The sequence below is a fragment of the Ovis canadensis genome, chromosome 4, assembly GCF_042477335.2.
Source record: "Ovis canadensis isolate MfBH-ARS-UI-01 breed Bighorn chromosome 4, ARS-UI_OviCan_v2, whole genome shotgun sequence".
Classification (NCBI taxonomy): Eukaryota; Metazoa; Chordata; class Mammalia; order Artiodactyla; family Bovidae; genus Ovis; species Ovis canadensis.
The window spans coordinates 21,905,851-21,920,740 of NC_091248.1; the positions used below are offsets into that span (position 1 = coordinate 21,905,851).

The following is a 14,890-nucleotide window of genomic DNA, read 5'->3' on the forward strand; positions in this document are numbered from 1 at the left end:
CATTCTTTTCAATAAAGATAAAGCAAGGATAAAGCAAGAAGTGACTGTATTTCTAGCAAAAATAAGACTGAAACAAATATTAAAAATAAGGTGACAAGACAGACTGGAAATGGTTTGTTCCTGGAAATGCAAAAATGAGACAAAAAAAAAATTGCAAGATTGGGGAAACGAGCCAGAGAGGAAGAACAAAGTTGATGAAATCCAAAATAAAAGGCTATTATTAGGCTATTTGTTTTGGGCTTCCCTGGCAGTCCAGGGGTTAAGAATCTGCTTTGCAATGCAGGGGACATGGGTTCCATCCCTGGTCTGGGAAGATCCCACATGCTGCAGAGCAACTAAGCCCACACACCACAGTTACCCAGCCAGTGCTCCAGAGCCCGTGAGCTGCAGCTACTGAGGCCCATCCATCTAGAGCCTGTGCTCCGCAACGGGAGCCACCACGGTGAGGAGCACGCACACCACAAACGGAGAGAAGCCACTGCCCGAAGCAACTCGAGAAAGCCTGCACGCAGCAACGAAGACCCACCACTCAACACATAAAAAGAAATCAATATTTTTTTAAGGCTATTTTTTTAACACTGACGAATGTAGACTACAAGTTCAGTCATCTTCTAATGGTACAAAGGAAGACATTAGTGGAAGAAGAAAAATCATGTTTTTTATTGGTCAAGGTAAAAAAAAAGGGTTGATAATATTTATACAAAGTTACAACTATAAGGCAACCACTAGAACAGCAAAACGTGACTAAATATAAATAAGAAAAATATAAGGCACAACTAAGACCATACACACATGAAATTCCATGTCATACTGTTAAACAGCTAACCTCACCTGTGTAAGAAGCTATGCGCTGCTCACAACAGACACGCCTGAAGGAAAACACTTCAGAAAAGTTTAAGATGAAAGGATGGGCAAAAGGCATGGCAGCAAATGAGAATCCAGAGAGAGAGAAGAAAAGAGGAAAAGCTGCTGCTGCTGCTGCTGCTAAGTCGCTTCAGTCATGTCCGACTCTCTGCGACCCCACCAGGCTCTCCCAGTCCTGGGATTCTCCAGGCAAGAACACTGGAGTGGGTTGCCATTTCCTTCTCCAATGTGTGAAAGTGAAAAGTGAAAGTGAAGTCACTCAGTCATGTCCGACTCTTAACAACCCCATGGACTGCAGCCTACCAGGCTCCTCCATCCATGGGGTTTTCCAGGCAAGAGTGCTGGAGGGAGGAAAAGCATAAACCATTAATTTAATCAGATACAAAGTAGAAATGACATACTACTAAGGACATACTAAAGATGTACTACATAAGAAAGACCCAGAACACAGTTATTCACAGCTTTGTGCAGAGCAACTCAACCTCAAGACTAGAAAGCCAAACCACAGGAAACATCGAGGGCACATTCCAGAAGCAGGGACTGTGATTTCTATCTTAGCTCAGGACAGATGAAGTGGACACAAAAAGGACAGAGAACTCCTAAATAACAAAATTAATGTAGGTAAATTTTCCACTACAAAAACAGGAAATTAAAAATTCTTTTCAAGTGCCCATATATCATTTATCAGATTATATATTAGTTCATAGAGGAAAATGTCATAAATTCAAAAAGTGAAAATGATTAAGACAGTATCTTCTGGTGGCAAATGCAAGAATTAGGATTTATCAGCAGTATTTAGGGTATGGTGCAATTTTTGGATTTTTGTCAATCTGATTTTTTAAATGCTATCTCAGACTAGTTTTAATTTGAATTTTTCTTATTAGGAGTAAGCTGAGTAATTTCGTATGCTTAAAATTCCTGAGAATTTCCATCTGGAAATTGAAAGAAATTTTACTTAAACAGCTCTTGGGTCAAGAAAATAGAAACCCATACTGCAAGTATCTACAAAACAATGAACTTTAAGTCATATATCAGATCTATGGAAGGTGGTTAAAATAAAGATTGAAAGAAAAGTCATCACCTTAGGCAACTACATAAATTAAAGAGAAGAAAAAAACATTAAAAAATAATGAATCAAACACTAGTCTCAATTATCAAAGACACAGGGACTTTCCTGTGGTCCAGTGGTTAAGAATCTGCTTGGCAGTGTTGGAGATGCAGGTTCAATATCTGATTTGGGAAGGTTCCATATGCTGAGGGGCAACTAAGCCCATGCGCCACAACTAGAGAGAATCTGCTGCATGCCACAACTACCCAATGCAGCCAAATAAAGAAATTAAATAATATCTTTTTAAAAAGTACCGAAGAAACAGCATAACAATTGGCCATACATAAAAGAAGTAATAAAAATAAAGGCAGGAACAAGTAAGTTAGAAAAGACAAAAGAAGAGAATTGATAAAGTCCAAGTGCAGTTCTTTGAAAAAATAACAGAACAAGAAAATAAGGAAATTACATGTGCACCAAGTGAATTTTTAACACAGAGAAGTGTGTTGAAAAGGGAGTAACTACAGACAGAGAGAAAATGAAGGAGCAGGAGGCAGGGGAGGAGGACCATGGTCATTTTGCTTGACCTCAAATCCTCACTCTGGCCTCAGGAAAGAGGTTGGTATACAATGTTGACCCACGTGCACCTCCACCAGCTTCCCAACTGGGTAAGAAGAGGTCCTCTGACTCTCACCCCTGGGGAATCCTACAGGGGAGGGTGACTGCAGTTCTCGGGGTTCCCATGGTTCTGGGTAACCCTTGTCTGCAAGCTTCCAGAAAGCGGGGGCAACACCTATTTTCACCACCAAGTACGACAGTCAAGTACATACATGACACGTAGCAAATGCTCCATAAATGGCTTCAAATGAAGAAACAGCACAAAAACTTGCACTCTTAGCAAGATGTCATGATTTCAAGTATATAAAATATGTATCACATGGTCAGCAAGGATACTCCACAAACAAAATAAACCAACTTGTGATTTAGGAGAGGGTATGAAGTATGGACTTTTTCCCTCTATTTTCTCAACTCTTGACAGCCATTTGTTCGTAAAAACTAACAAAAAAGGAAACATACTAAATCAGGGATGTCTAAGTGACCTCAGAAACAGGACTGTCTGTCACCTCCCTGTTATCTGGACAGCATGAATCAAACAAACGTGTTCCAGACTCTTCTGAGTATTTATCCTTACTCTGGAACCCAAACAAAAGCCTGTCAACAAACTTTGAAATGAGGAAATCAAACATTCTCATTTAAGTCTTTTTAAAAGGATACTCTGATCTTCATAAACATTTCATTGTCACCATCGCTTTTCCTGAAGGTGGCGAATCCCTGATCTGCATATTAATAACACCTTTGTCAATAGTGTTTTCTCTGTGCCCTGCCTCTATTAGCAGCATCCCGGGAGTTCAAAGACAGAAAATGATGAGCATGTTGAATCAAAATCGCACATGCAGGAAGAAACACTGGAGAAATAAGCTTTCTTTTTCTTGTCTCTCAAGATGCATGACGTCAATGCAAGTGCAGGGTGGTGGTCAACCTCCAGCGCCCACTACACTTCACCCCCACTCTGCCTCCTGGCCTCCTGGCTGCCTTTTCCCCTTCATCTACCCCCAACCCACTCATGACCAGCCAGTGCCAGGCTGAGGCAGGTTCTCTGCCTCCACCCCCCTCTCCAGCACTGGGCTAGAGTCCCTTGTGACTCATGATATGGGCGAGGAAGGCACCCAGAGAGGGGTGGAGCCGGGGCTCTCAAGGCTCACATCAGGACTGTGCCCTCCCTCCCAGCCTGTGCCAGATGCACACACAGAAGTGCGTGGCTTCCCCAGCCCTGGAGAAGGGAGTCTGATTTCATCCTCTCCTTTCCCAGTCCTGTTTACTAACCCACTGGGATAATCGAGGAGGAGGAAGGATGAGAATGCATGCACACCTCTCTAAATACAGCACCACCCACATCACCACCCGTGTCTCACTCTGGAGCATCGAAAACGGAAGAGCATCCCAAGGGTGAGCACTGCCCTGGGTCCCTCAACTGACCTTCCCCTCACTGTCACCCCAAGAGATCACCCACTGAATCACCCAGTTCAACAAGGACCCCACTAAGCCACTGCCTCAGGCCTCTGGGAATCCCCCACCCTCCACATGTAGGTGGCGCAGACCTAAACTGTAAGGATTTCTGCTGAAGAAAAAACACGCTTTCTCTGATTCCCTAGTTCAGGTGGGAGGAATCCCTCTTGAATACTACTTGTCAAACTTATTCCAAAGGGTGTTTGAGGCTACAGATGCCTGATGTCAGTTTGAACCGAACACATTGTCTCAACAATTATTCTTATATCTGGATGGCTCAGACAGAAATGAGCCTTAGGAAATCAAAATGGAGAATGGATTTTCTTCCAATGCTTTTTAGTGGAACGACTATGCAGAAGCTCCAGGATTTTCCTCTATCCGGTCTCCCAACACAGGGCCCCTCCCACGGCCAGGGTACTCACAAGTCGCTGGTGTGGCAGGGGTACGGGATGGCCTGGGCCTGTGTGGCCGGCTCCAGGGCCTCTTGCCCCGTCTGCACCGAGATGATGGCTCTTTCGATCATGTCTTGCAATGGCACAAAGATGTAATTATACTTGAACCCGTCAGCTGGGAGGCTCTGAGGGTGAAACTTCCAGAAAGGGTTTTTCACCAGATCCGTTCTCATGCTATACAAGATACTGGTCCGGATGCTGTAGGTGACCTGGGGCGGTAGCTGCAGAGATTCTGAGCTGAGGTTCTTACCAACTAAGGAACTGTTGAATATGATGCCTACGGTCAGAAAAGGGCAAACAAGGGGTCATCACAACCTAGGAGAGGCTCACAGCATGTCAGCACCAGCCTGACCAGACCATCCAAGAGTCTCAGCTCAGTCCTTGCCCCGTGCAGGGGCCTCGCTCCGGGGAGATGAGGCTAATCTGTGTAACACAGCCCTCCGCCATTAGGTAGGACCAAGTACTACCAAGTTTCTTGAGTACTTGCTCTAGCTACAACTTCTAATATAATGTTGACTGTGTATATGTGTGTGTGCGCTCAGTCATGTCTGACTCTCTATGACCACATGGACTGTAGCCAGCCAGGCTCCTGTCCACAGAATTTTACAGGCAAGAATACTGGAGCAGGTAGCCATTTCCTACGCCAGGGGAATCTTCCTGACCCAGGGATCAAACCCATGTCTCTTGCGTCTCCTGCACTGCAGGTGAATTCTTTACCACTGAGACACTGGGGAAGTCCATAAAATTGACTAGAAGTGTCAAAAGTGGCCATTGTTCCTGATTCTAGAGGAAAAGCTTTCAGTCTTTCACCACGGAATATTTTGCTGGCTGTGGGTTTTTCTTATATGACCTTTATCATGGTAAGTTTCCTTCTATTTCTAGTTTATTAAGTGTTTTTATCATGAAACGATGTAGACTTTTGTGGAATTCTTTTATTGCATCGAGATGAATATTTTCCTTTCATCTTATTAAAGTGACATATCACATTGATTACTTTGTGTCTGTTAACCTATTCTCAGACTCCAGGAATGACTCTCCCTTGGTCATAGTAATATAACCCTTTTAAAGTATTGCTTTCGTTTGCTTGCATTTTGCTCAAGGTTTTTATGTCAATATTCATAAATGATATCTGTAATTTAAAAATATATCTTTTTTATTTTAACAAAACCAACACTGTGGTATCATAAATACATAAAAATTTATTTCCTTTGCATTTTTTCAGGACTTGAAAAATCACATGAGGCTGCTTAAATAATCAGGATTTCCTTCTCTGGGATAATAGATGTCCCTAAGAATTGATGTCTTTGGTTTCTGTGTTCTGCTATAAGAATTCTTCCAACTTCATATATAAAATCCCCTGTGGGTTGAAGTCTGCCCTCCCAAAATTCATAAGTTGGAGCCCTAACCCCTAGTACTTCACAATATGACCTTATTTGGAGACTGAGTCTTTACAGAGGTCACAAGATGTGCTCTAGCCCAGAAGGACTGGGATATTTATAAGGGGAAGTTTGGAAAGACACACACAGAGGGGAGGCAAGGAGAGACACAGGGAGTAAACAGCCGTCCACAGGCCAAGGAGCAAGGTCTCTGAGGGAGCCAGGCCTGCCCACACCTGGACGCCAGAATTGTGAGAAAATAAACTTCCGCTATTTAAGCTACTAGTCTGTGATACTGTCACAGCAGCCTTAGAAAACTAATACAAAGCTGAATAGAAACAATTCACTGTTTATTCAAAAGGAATACAAGAATACATCATATTCATGTTGACTCAATAAGACTTGAACTAGCCACTGTCTCTTCTTCGCTGACACCAAAGATGTTGAGACACCATGGTAAAAATAACAGAGATGTAAGAAATCATAGATTTAATCAAGAAAAGCTTAACGTGTCGTGTAATGTGTCATGCGAAATTTAACCATAAACTAGTAAATTAGTTTAATGAACTGGGAAAAGCAGACACTGGAAATAGCATACAAGGCCCATCTTTCCACCAACTCAAGGCAACCAATTCTGCTTTACTCATTTTACCTGGAAAGCACTCCTTTTCTTTTGGAGCCATGACAAGACACGTTTGGGGAGAAACACGTAAGCACTGCCTATATGAGCATGCGTGTTAACTGAATACTTACTGGCCAATAAAGTGTTCTTCCGCAGGAGGGCCTGTGCTGTGGCCTCCAGGGCGGCAGCAGAGGCCAGGCCCCGGAAGCGGTTCAGCCGGACGCAGGAGGCCAGGTCGACCAGGACGCGGCCCAGGGAGCGCAGGCGGCCGGCGCCCGTGTGGTTCAACATGGCGTCCAACTTCCCTCCTGAGGAAAGTAAAACGAGGACATAGCAAGTTTTCTCGGCACAGCACATACAGTTCCTACAGCGGGGATTATGCAAATAAGCTCCCTCATGAGAAAAGTACTCGTAACAGTCCAGTTCTGTTCCATGCAAAATCTGCTACTGCCATGCTAAGGGCAAACTTTCACAAACGCTCCTTGTAATGTTGATACTTGGAGAGAAAACAGTTAAATCACAGAAGGCGAGGTTGCAACCAATGGGCAAGTCAGTAGCAGGGGCCAGAGGGAATGAAGAACCAAGGGAAAGAAGGTGACAGACATGGGCTGGAGGAAGCCAGCTCTGGGCAGAGAGGTGGCCTTGCCCCCTCTGTACCTTCCCAGGGCAGCCAGGTAGCCGTATCCACAATGAGAACAAGACCAGTGTTACCCCTGAGTCAGCTCTACTGTAACTCCATGTTTACGCTGGAAAGTTGTCTGAAATGTCAAAATCTGTGTTCTCATCTGCAGTGTGAAGAAAGCAGAATCCCCTATGGGATCGTCCTGAGGATTAAGCTTTCGTGGGTACCTCGCGTGCTTACTGAGTACCTCCTGTTGCCATGGTTCCAGCTGCTGAAGAGGAGAACTAGGCACCAATCTTAATTCAATTCTTCCTAATGAAACTACACTCAACAGCTAGAAAATAGGAGGGCTGCACATTCTGAAGGGCTCTGGCTCTTGGGGATTTTTGTCCTCTTGTTTTTGCTAGAGAATGGGAAAGTGTTCGATTTGACAACATGGGGCAAACGGGGGCATTTCTGTGTTGCCGATCGTTTGTCATTTGGAATGTGTGCTCTACAAGCTTACCCAGGAAGCTTGCCAAAAATTTCACTGAGGCTTCATGGAATAAGGAGTAACTTGGCCTCTGCAGAGTGTGGCTTTACTTGTCTCCCAGGGACAGAACCAAAGCTGCTTTAAATGGGCTTCGCATAGCTGAATCATTATACAACTGAATCATTATAGCTGTGTGTGTGCACACGTGTGCATGTGTGTGTACATGTGTATTGTTAGAAAAGCAGCACCACACAAATGCCACGGGCTTCAGGGTTCCGTGCAGAGCCCTCCGTCAACGCCCAAAAGCAGCGGCATGTATGTGGAGAGAGCTCTCACTCAGTGGAGCAAGTGTACCACAAGAGCCCCTCAAGTCTTCACCATTTGTTGAGTCTGAACACTGCAATGCCCTCCCCTGCCTGACGGGGGTGCTGGGGAGTGCTGGGGGTGGGGGGCACCTCCACAGGAGAGGATGGAAACAGGACAGGGCACAAAAGCACTCCTTGAGAGGCCTGGACCAGGCCAGCTTCTCTCTCCTGGGTCCGTGTCATACACAGTGAGAAGGAGGGAAGACACACAGGACCAAGGAGCAGGAGGTACAGGAAGGCCGTAGGGTCCCAGTCAGCCTGCAAAGGCAGCAAGACTCAGAGGCTCACACAGGCACAGGGGACAAGATTCTACAGTGATTTCAGCCAAGCTTTGCCAGGAGAACCTGAGCATTTTTCCCATTCAATGCTTATGACTAAGGACCTGAGACACCCTAGTGTGAGCCGCGGCCAGCAAGGAGATTTAAGTTCCCCCATTTCTGGCCCTAAAGATGATGTTCAACAACTGCCTCCATCCTGATGCTTTTGGCTCTTCCAGACGAAAGCTTCCCAATATCTGGGGCCACCACTGTTAGGCGAGCTGTCTTAGCCAGAGCATCTCACCAGCTGTGACCCTGCCAGGTGCCCCTGGGGACAAACCTTCCCTCAGCTGAGACCCACAGAAGGAAACTGAGGCCAAATAAGCTCCATGCACATGAGAAACATCCAGCTGGGTTTTAGCGCCTTGTTCTTAACCTCACCAAACATTTTAAGGAAACCCTCCAACATGAAAGAGAGAATTCAAACAAAATTGGTAACAAAAAACAGAAACAATGATCAAAAATGAACCTAAAGATTAAAATGACATTATTTTTTACATATAGGTGAAAGATTCAATGAAATGAATCTGATATGTGAAGGACAGTTGCCTGCAGACTAAATGGATCCATATTAAAGTATTAATGACAGTGATTGACAACCTGCTGAAGACAAACAACTAGAAAATACAGATGATTTTTAAAAATCTGTGTGAAGGCTTCAAAGAGCCTCCTGAGATACTGCCAACTGATTAGTATTCATGGACATCATAAAACAGAATAACCAAAAACCCAGAGGAAAAAAAAGATGAAAAACTAACAAGAGACTCAACACATGCTTCAAAAATCTTTGGATACAACTGTCCAAAAATTAGATGAAATCAGGGAGAATTTCAGCAAAGAACTGAAAACTATTATTAAAAAAAAAAATCTGGGGCCCTCTCTAGCGGTCCAGTGGTTAAGACTCTGCGCTTCCATTTCAGGGGGCACAGATTTAAATTCCTGGTTGGGGAGTTAAGATCCTACATGCCAAGAGGTATGGCCAAAAAAAAAAAAAACAACCCAGAATCAAATTGCAAGTTTAGATTGGAAAATGGGACAAATGAAACAAAGAATTCTCAGCTGAGGTGAGAAAAAGAGGATTTTTAAAAAGCAAGAAAAAAAAAAGATCTCAAGCTGAAGCACAGAGGAAAAAAGATTAGAAAACAAGAGAAAAAGATACAACAAGCATACTGACAAGGAAAATCTTTCATGGTGTTTAATTGGAGTTTCAGAGGAGAATTAGAGAGAAAATTGCTCAGAAGTAACATATCAAGAGAAAATGACTAAGACTCTCTCAAAATGTACGATATCAAGAAACTAATTCAAGAAGTGCCTCAAAACCAAAGCAGGAAACCCATGATGTAAAACGTAAAGTAAAACTGCTAGAAAGAAACAAAAATTTTAAATACAAACATAAGAAAATAAAGATCTTACATGTTCTCAGTAGAAAATTAAATACAGTTTCAAAACAAATCAAGCCTAAACTGACAGAATTAAGGAGAAATAGACAAATCCACAACCATAATGGGAAATATAAACACGCACTTCTTTTTTTTTTTAATTTTAAAATCTTTAATTCTTACATGCGTTAAACACGCACTTCTTAATAGGCAATAGAAGAGGCTTACAAAAACCAAGGACATACAGGGTTGCATCCCCTCCCCACATAGAACTGTTACATGGAGAAGCCAGGCTAACCATGCAGGGGCATAAAGTCAACAAATTTGAAACAAACGAAGTCATATTGACTGTGCATGCTTTGACCACCACGACCTGAAGCTGGAAGTCAGTAACACAAAGATAAATGAAAAATCCCAAATATTTCTAAATTAAGTTATAAACCTTCAAGTAATTAAAGAACCACCACCACCAACGACAGAAAAAACCCACTTCACTGAATAATATGGAAAATAGACATCTGTTGAGAAATGCTATGGGTTCTCAGCAGGGTGCTGGAGAAGCATTTGGTCCCTGCGCCCCAAGGTAACCCTAGTGGGGCTGCAGGCACACAGAGTAATGAGCTTCAGTGTTAGGACAGGAAACATCTGATCCTCACCCCACAGCTCACAAGGAAGCCACTTGCTAGTTTTCCAGAACAACTGTGTTTTCAAGTCTGCTTTAACTACATGAAAACATGATTCAAGGCAGTAATATCTATTTAAAAATACTGTTAAACTTTCTAAGGCCATAAATCACTAATGCCTTGCCCCCCACTGACCCTCATGCTCCAGGCAGACGCAGCCCCTGTCCTGGGCATGAGCACAGTGCCGGGGGCCTCAGATGGCCTGACACCCTTCCTTCCCTCCTGGGAGCACTTCCATTCCATCTGCTGGTCCACGCTCCTGGGAGCATCCCTGGGATGCACCTGGCTAATCAGATTCTCGCTCAGAGCCTGACTCTCCTGCACGTTCACAAAACAGCTTTTGAGTATCTAAACGAAGTCACGGATTGATAAACTGTAGACATGCGATAAACATTTGCTGATTGATGAATTTTTTATCTAAGCTTCAGATCTTCAAATCCTCTAATGAACATAAATGCTTTCAGTTGACTTAGTAACTCAGTGATAGCCATTTCTTGTATAAACTTGTGTTATACCTCGGAACTCATGTATTTAAATCAGAACCCTTCCTTTTGAACTAAGTCCCTTACTATTCAAGCCCTGAATCAGCAAGTCAGGAAACTTCAGTGATAAGCAAACTGTGGAGTATATTCAATTCAAGCTCTTCATCCAACAGATGAGAAACCAGAGCCTAGGGGAGGAAGCAGTGGCTTGTCTGTGTCACCCGGAAATTTCCTGGCCAGACGATGGACCCACCACACCATCCACCACACTTACCAAAGATCTGAAGCTTTTCAGTCAGTTCGCCTACATCAATGTGCAGCTGGCTTTTTATAAAGCTTCTTATAAATTTGTTTTTCAGGGCTTCCTAGAGGAAAACAATATAGTTTAACAAAAATAATCTCACCATTCCTCTTGTCAAATTATACTTGCTAGGTTTATTTCAAGTTTCATGATACAGGAAAATGGCTCAAAAAGTGAGTCATCTGAAAAGGGTTTTAAAACACTTCAGTGAATAACAGGATAACATTTGCTTAGGAATTTACTTGAAAAACAAAAGTAAACCACTTAGGTTATAATTGTAAATATGCATTAATACTGAAAACAATTTGAGTGATAATTGTAATTATGCACTAATATTGAAAATAAGGGGCTTCCTGGGTGGTGCTAGTAGTAAAGAACCCTCCCGCCAGTGCAAGAGATGTAAGAGATGCAGGTTCAATCCCTGGGTCAAGAAGATTCACTGGAGGAGAGCATAGCAACCCACTCCAGTATTCCTGCCTGGAGAATCCCACGGACAGAGGAGCTGGCGGGCTACAGTCCATGGGGTCACAAAGAGTTGAACATGCCTGAATCACTTAGGACACACTCATTAAAAACAAAGAATGAATTCAGTGTTGATTTTTTTTCAAATCTTTCTAACAAAACTATTTGGTGGTCCTTTATATAAATCCTTTGTGTTGCCTTTTCCACAAGCCAGTTATAAAGAGGGGGTCATTATTACAAAAACACTGATGAAAGGTTTCAGCCTTTTCCCAAACCCTGTCTTGAACCTGCAATATTCAAAGCCTTCTCTTTGGAAGCACATTTCGTATCATTATGCACATCTTCTTTCACTATTGACAGTTCCAGCTCCACCTCATTGGTCAAAGGTTTCCCTGGGGAAGGTTCTCCAAGATTACTTTCATCAGCTTGATGGCATCTTGCCTGCTTATCTTGCAGCAGGCTCGTGCACACGTCCACTGTGGTACCACCCACTTACTATACTCAACAAGCCACTGAGAGTGAAAACATAGGTGCGGGGCGCCAACGCAGGATTAGCCAAAGGGAGGGGGAGTTCTGAGTGCGGATTAATTTGGGGATTTGTTAGCTCCCTGGAGAATATTGACATTATCCTGACTTGCCTTTACCAAACAACTTTATAACTTGAGGACTTGTGACGATCTTCAAATAAGAACCACCTTCTGCATTTAGGTCTTTAATTTCACAGTCGCCTCTTGTCTACAGATGACAGGACTTCGTGATGAAACCTCAGTGCCTGCTTTTTAAAAATCTTATTTATATTCTTACACTGCCGCTGCTGCTGTTCCATCACTAAGTCGTGTCCGACTCTTGTGACCCCATGGGCTGTAGCCCACCAGGCTCCTCTGTCCATAGATTTCTCCAGGCAAGAACACTGGAGTGGGCTGCCATTTACATCTCCAGGGATCTTCTTTGAGAACTAGCTACTCACCCACCATTGTGGAAGGCACTTTATATGTATTAGTCATTTAATCTCAGCAACATCTCCACAAAAAGATGCTTTTAATTGAAGGAAAAAGTCAGTCAGGGTTGCCAGCATCAGCAGAATACTAACCTGGCCCTCTGGGGGCAGAGCCAGACCAGGGAGGGGCCCTGGCATCAATTATTGAAAGTCCAAGGATATTACGGACGCTCCTTGAATGCGATCCTGATGCTAAGAAATAGAGCCACTCACCACACTTCATTCTCTTAGCAAAAAGTTCCTCAAGTGACTGAATAAGTGGCTTTAATTTCTAACTTGACTACTGTGGAAACAGCATTCAGCCAAACTGAAGATTTCACCATGAAACTACCTTTTTTTCTTTTCCTGCAGTATGCTTGATTCACGAAGTTGGGTTAGTTTCAGCTGTACAGCACAGTGATTCAGTAATACACATGTGTTTTACTCTTTTTCGATTCTTTTCCATTTTAGGTTATTACAAGATACTGAGTATGGTTCCCTGTGCTATACAGTAGGTTGTTGTTTATCTATTTTATATAAGTAGCCACTATCTGTTAACCCCTAGCTCCTAATTTTTCCCTGCTGCTGCTGCTAAATCGCTTCAGTCGTGTCTGACTCTGTGCGACCCCATAGACGGCAGCCCACCAGGCTCCCGCGTCCCTGGGATTCTCCAGGCAAGAGTACCGGAGTGGGGTGCCATTGCCTACCCCTCCACAGACCCCCTGATTCCTGAGATGGGTCTGGGCGCCGTCACAGGCTCTCGCGCTCACGTGCCTCACGCTACTTTCTAGAGACTCAATTTGCTGTTTATCATCCTGCATGTAGGGCTTCCTCAGCGGTTCAGTGGGAAAGGATCTGCCTATAATGCAGGAGCCACAGGAGATATGGGTTTGATTTCTGGGCTGGTAAGATCCCCTGAAGGAGGGCATGGCAACCCATGCCTGTATTCTTGCCTAGAGAATCCCACGGACAGAGGAGCCTGGTGGGCTACAGTCCACGTGGTCACAAAGAGTCAGACACAACTGCAGGGACTAAGCACACCCACACATATTGCGTGTAATCATCTGTGGTTATAGCAGAGCCCTTATCAAAGCCTGAACTCTTTACCATATACAGTTCATAACAGAAAATGCTTCCTGATCTTTATGTCAGCAGATGAACCCACGAGTAAACAAAGAAGAAAGCAGTAACAGCCATACTCACCACAAGAGCATCACAGGCTTCCAACTCCAGGAACGGAAATGGCCAGGGCCACTGCATGCTCAGAAATCCTTGCCCAGAGGCCACACCCTGCCCCCAGGTGGCTCTCAGCAGTAACCACCACCAAGGTCACTCCTAAGAGCCATGGCACCCTGACACAGAAAACCGTCCCCACGGTAACTGACTTCAGCTCGATGGAGGCACTCACCAAACACAGGGGCTGGTGGGGGCGTTTCCACCTGGCCCCCCAGCCCCCATCCTGCAGGGCCAGATCTGCTGACTGGGGACCCAGCACTCAAAGTCCCCTGCCTCGCCAGCCTCCCGTGCCTTCCCTGCCTCCCCCTGCCTCCTCAGCCTCCCAGGGCCCCCCTGCCTCTAGAGCGTGCCCTGCCTCCCCAGCCTCACCTGCCTCCTCAGCCTGCCTGCCCTCCCCCAGCCTCCCCTGCCTCCCCAGCCTCCCATGTCTCCTCAGCCTGCATGCCCTCCCCCAGCCTCCCCTGCCGCCCCTGCTTCCTCTGCCTCCCCAGCCTCCCCAGCCTCCCCTGCCTCCCCTGCCTCCCCACCCTCCCCTGCCTCCCCAGCCTCCCCTGCTGCCCCTGCTTCCTCTGCCTCCCCAGCCTCCCCTGCCTCCCCTGCCTCCCCAGCCTCCCCTGCCTCCCCTGCCTCCCCAGCCTCCCCTGCCTCCCCAGCCTCCCCAGCCTCCCCTCCCTCCTCAGCCTCCCCAGCCTCCCCTGCCTCCCCTGCCTCCCCAGCCTCCCCTGCCTCCCCAGCCTCCCCAGCCTCCCCTCCCTCCTCAGCCTCCCCAGCCTCCCCTGCTTCCCCTGCCTTCCATGCCTCCCCTGCCTCCCCAGCCTCCCCTAACTCCCCTGCCTCCCCCTGCCTCCTCAGACTCCATGCCTCCCCAGCCTCCCCTACCTCCCCTTACTCCCCAGCCTCCCCTGCCTCCTCTGCCTCCCCTGCCTCCTCTGCCTCCCCTGCCTCCTCTGCCTCCCCTGCCTCCTCTTACTCCCCAGCCTCCCCTACCTCCCCTGCCTCCCCTTACTCTCCATACTCCCCAGCCTCCCCTGCCTCCCCTTACTCTCCATACTCCCCAGCCTCCCCTGCTTCCCCTTACTCCCCAGCCTCCCCTGCCTCCCCTTCCTCCCCTGCCTCCCTTGCTTCATCTACCTGTCCTGCCTCACCAAACTCTCCTACCTTCCTGCCTC

General features: G+C 45.6%; 1 protein-coding gene across 1 annotated transcript in view; it reads right to left on the reverse strand.

The window, feature by feature from the left end:
- Positions 1-14,890, reverse strand: part of ABCA13 (ATP binding cassette subfamily A member 13) — a 396,112-nt gene that overhangs the window by 257,382 nt on the left and 123,840 nt on the right. The window contains exons 30-32 of the mRNA XM_069587332.1: positions 11,021-11,111; positions 6,558-6,734; positions 4,399-4,705 (exon numbers count right to left, since the gene is read on the reverse strand). Coding sequence (XP_069443433.1) covers positions 4,399-4,705; positions 6,558-6,734; positions 11,021-11,111 — 575 coding nt within the window. The remainder of the gene's footprint in view (positions 1-4,398; positions 4,706-6,557; positions 6,735-11,020; positions 11,112-14,890) is intronic.